The 1862-nt window shown below is 30.2% G+C and overlaps 1 protein-coding gene across 1 annotated transcript in view; it reads left to right on the top strand.

Annotated features, from left to right (window-relative positions):
- Window positions 1-1862, top strand: part of LOC117116696 (formin-binding protein 1-like) — a 50857-nt gene that overhangs the window by 14457 nt on the left and 34538 nt on the right. The window contains exon 3 of the mRNA XM_033260796.1: window positions 970-1023. Coding sequence (XP_033116687.1) covers window positions 970-1023 — 54 coding nt within the window. The remainder of the gene's footprint in view (window positions 1-969; window positions 1024-1862) is intronic.

Raw genomic sequence — 1862 nt, 5'->3', positions numbered from 1 at the left:
TTGCGGAATGATCGCCGACCGGCACTCCAAAAAGCTGGTGACATCCCTGGGTACAGGGCCTAGAAGTTGTTTGTGATGATTGTAATAAAAAAAGGAACATATTTTGTCCAAATAACTCAGGGTGAGGGTGCTGCAAGATGTAAATAATGCAGGGTTCAATGGGTTAAACTTAACATTCAATTTGCTTCTATTTCAGGATCAATTTGAACCTATAAAGAAACATACAGATAAAGGGATTGAATTTCTTCAAAAGTTTTGTAGTTTTGCACGAGAAAGGCAATCCATAGAAAATGAATATGCAGTACGCATTAAGTAAGTATACAGTATCATTTATTGTCAATAATAATAATATAATTATTTTTATCTATAATTATACAACTTTTTATAATTTAAGGATCATCCATAAAATTTTGCATATAGTACATTTATTGTAATTTTTAGGTATAATAATTTTTTAACATGTTACTATACTTAATAAAGTTTTCTTCTAATCTGAATATTAATCAACCAATAAAAAATACTGTCGGACCTAATATCCATTACTCAATAATATTTGATTTATTGTTACAACTGAAATGTATATTTTGTTACTACTATTTATTATATACTTTAATAGTAAAAAAAAATCTGATTTTGATGTTCATTAAAAATATAATCTCAACCACAATACATTATAGAATTATTTTAATCAACTTAATTGTTGTTAACACTAATCAGTAAAAACATCTAAAAAAAATAAAGTACTACAAAGATTTGATAACATTAAAAGAATATACAATACAAGTATATGTTATTATGACTTTGCATAACTTGATATGTAACACATGTATTTACACATAAACATATCTGACTTATTTTTACGCAATGCAATAATTCATTAATATAGACACGCTGGTCTGTTTTCATATGTAGATAGCATGTCTTAACTCTCATTTGCCTAAATTTTAAATTGTCGCTATATCTTCACAGACAACTAGTTAAGAAATATCAACCATCCAAAAAAGATGAAGAGGCCTACAATAAGTAAGTGAAGCTTTGATAAATTGATTTTTTTTATGGAGGTTATTTTACAGTCATCATGATAATCATTAGCATGGTCATGTTCATCCTCATAATCATTACCGTGATCATCATCATCCTCATAATCATTACCGTGATCATCATCATCCTCATAATCATTACCGTGATCATCATCATCATTGTTGTCTGCATCTTTATGATCACTTTGGCCATCATTTAGTTTATCATCATCATTTTCATCATCCTCATTGTGTTTACTATCATCTCCATCAACACTGTTAACATCGTTATCTTCTTCTTGTTCATATTCTTCATCATCATTTTCAACATCATTATGTAATATCATCATCAGTGTTATCATCCTCCTCTTCACCATCATCTTTCCACTGTCAGCTTTTGGCCAGTATATGTCATCATCGTCATCATTATCATCTTCTCCACCATCATCTTTTCATCATTAATGGTACCATCATCATAACATCATCATCATTGTTATGATCATCATTAATATATATTTAAACCTTTTTAGTTCCTATGCATGTAATGCAATAGGAACTATTGTAATCACTCTGTCACATTTCTTTTGTTTTTTATTGTGTGTAGTGTGTGTGTGCGTATGTGTGTAGACATTTATGCAAATGCGCATGCGTCAAAGAAAAGTTTTCCGACATTTTGTTTTACATCGCGATGCGAAGTTTGATGTGGATTTTCTGTAGAGTTCAGTCAGCGCTCACGCTAACCGGTCGGCATGCATGAAACTATTTTGGTTTTACGGCAAAAAAATCAACTGCTGTGGCATAGGTATTTTGAAGAAGGCCTAAAATAAAACAAAAAGGTTTTAA

Source organism: Anneissia japonica, unplaced genomic scaffold, assembly GCF_011630105.1.
Source record: "Anneissia japonica isolate Jap-2015-1 unplaced genomic scaffold, ASM1163010v1 scaffold2284_len378405_cov197, whole genome shotgun sequence".
Classification (NCBI taxonomy): Eukaryota; Metazoa; Echinodermata; class Crinoidea; order Comatulida; family Comatulidae; genus Anneissia; species Anneissia japonica.
The sequence above is the reverse complement of the archived record's forward strand: the minus strand, read 5'-3'. Positions and strand labels throughout refer to the sequence as shown.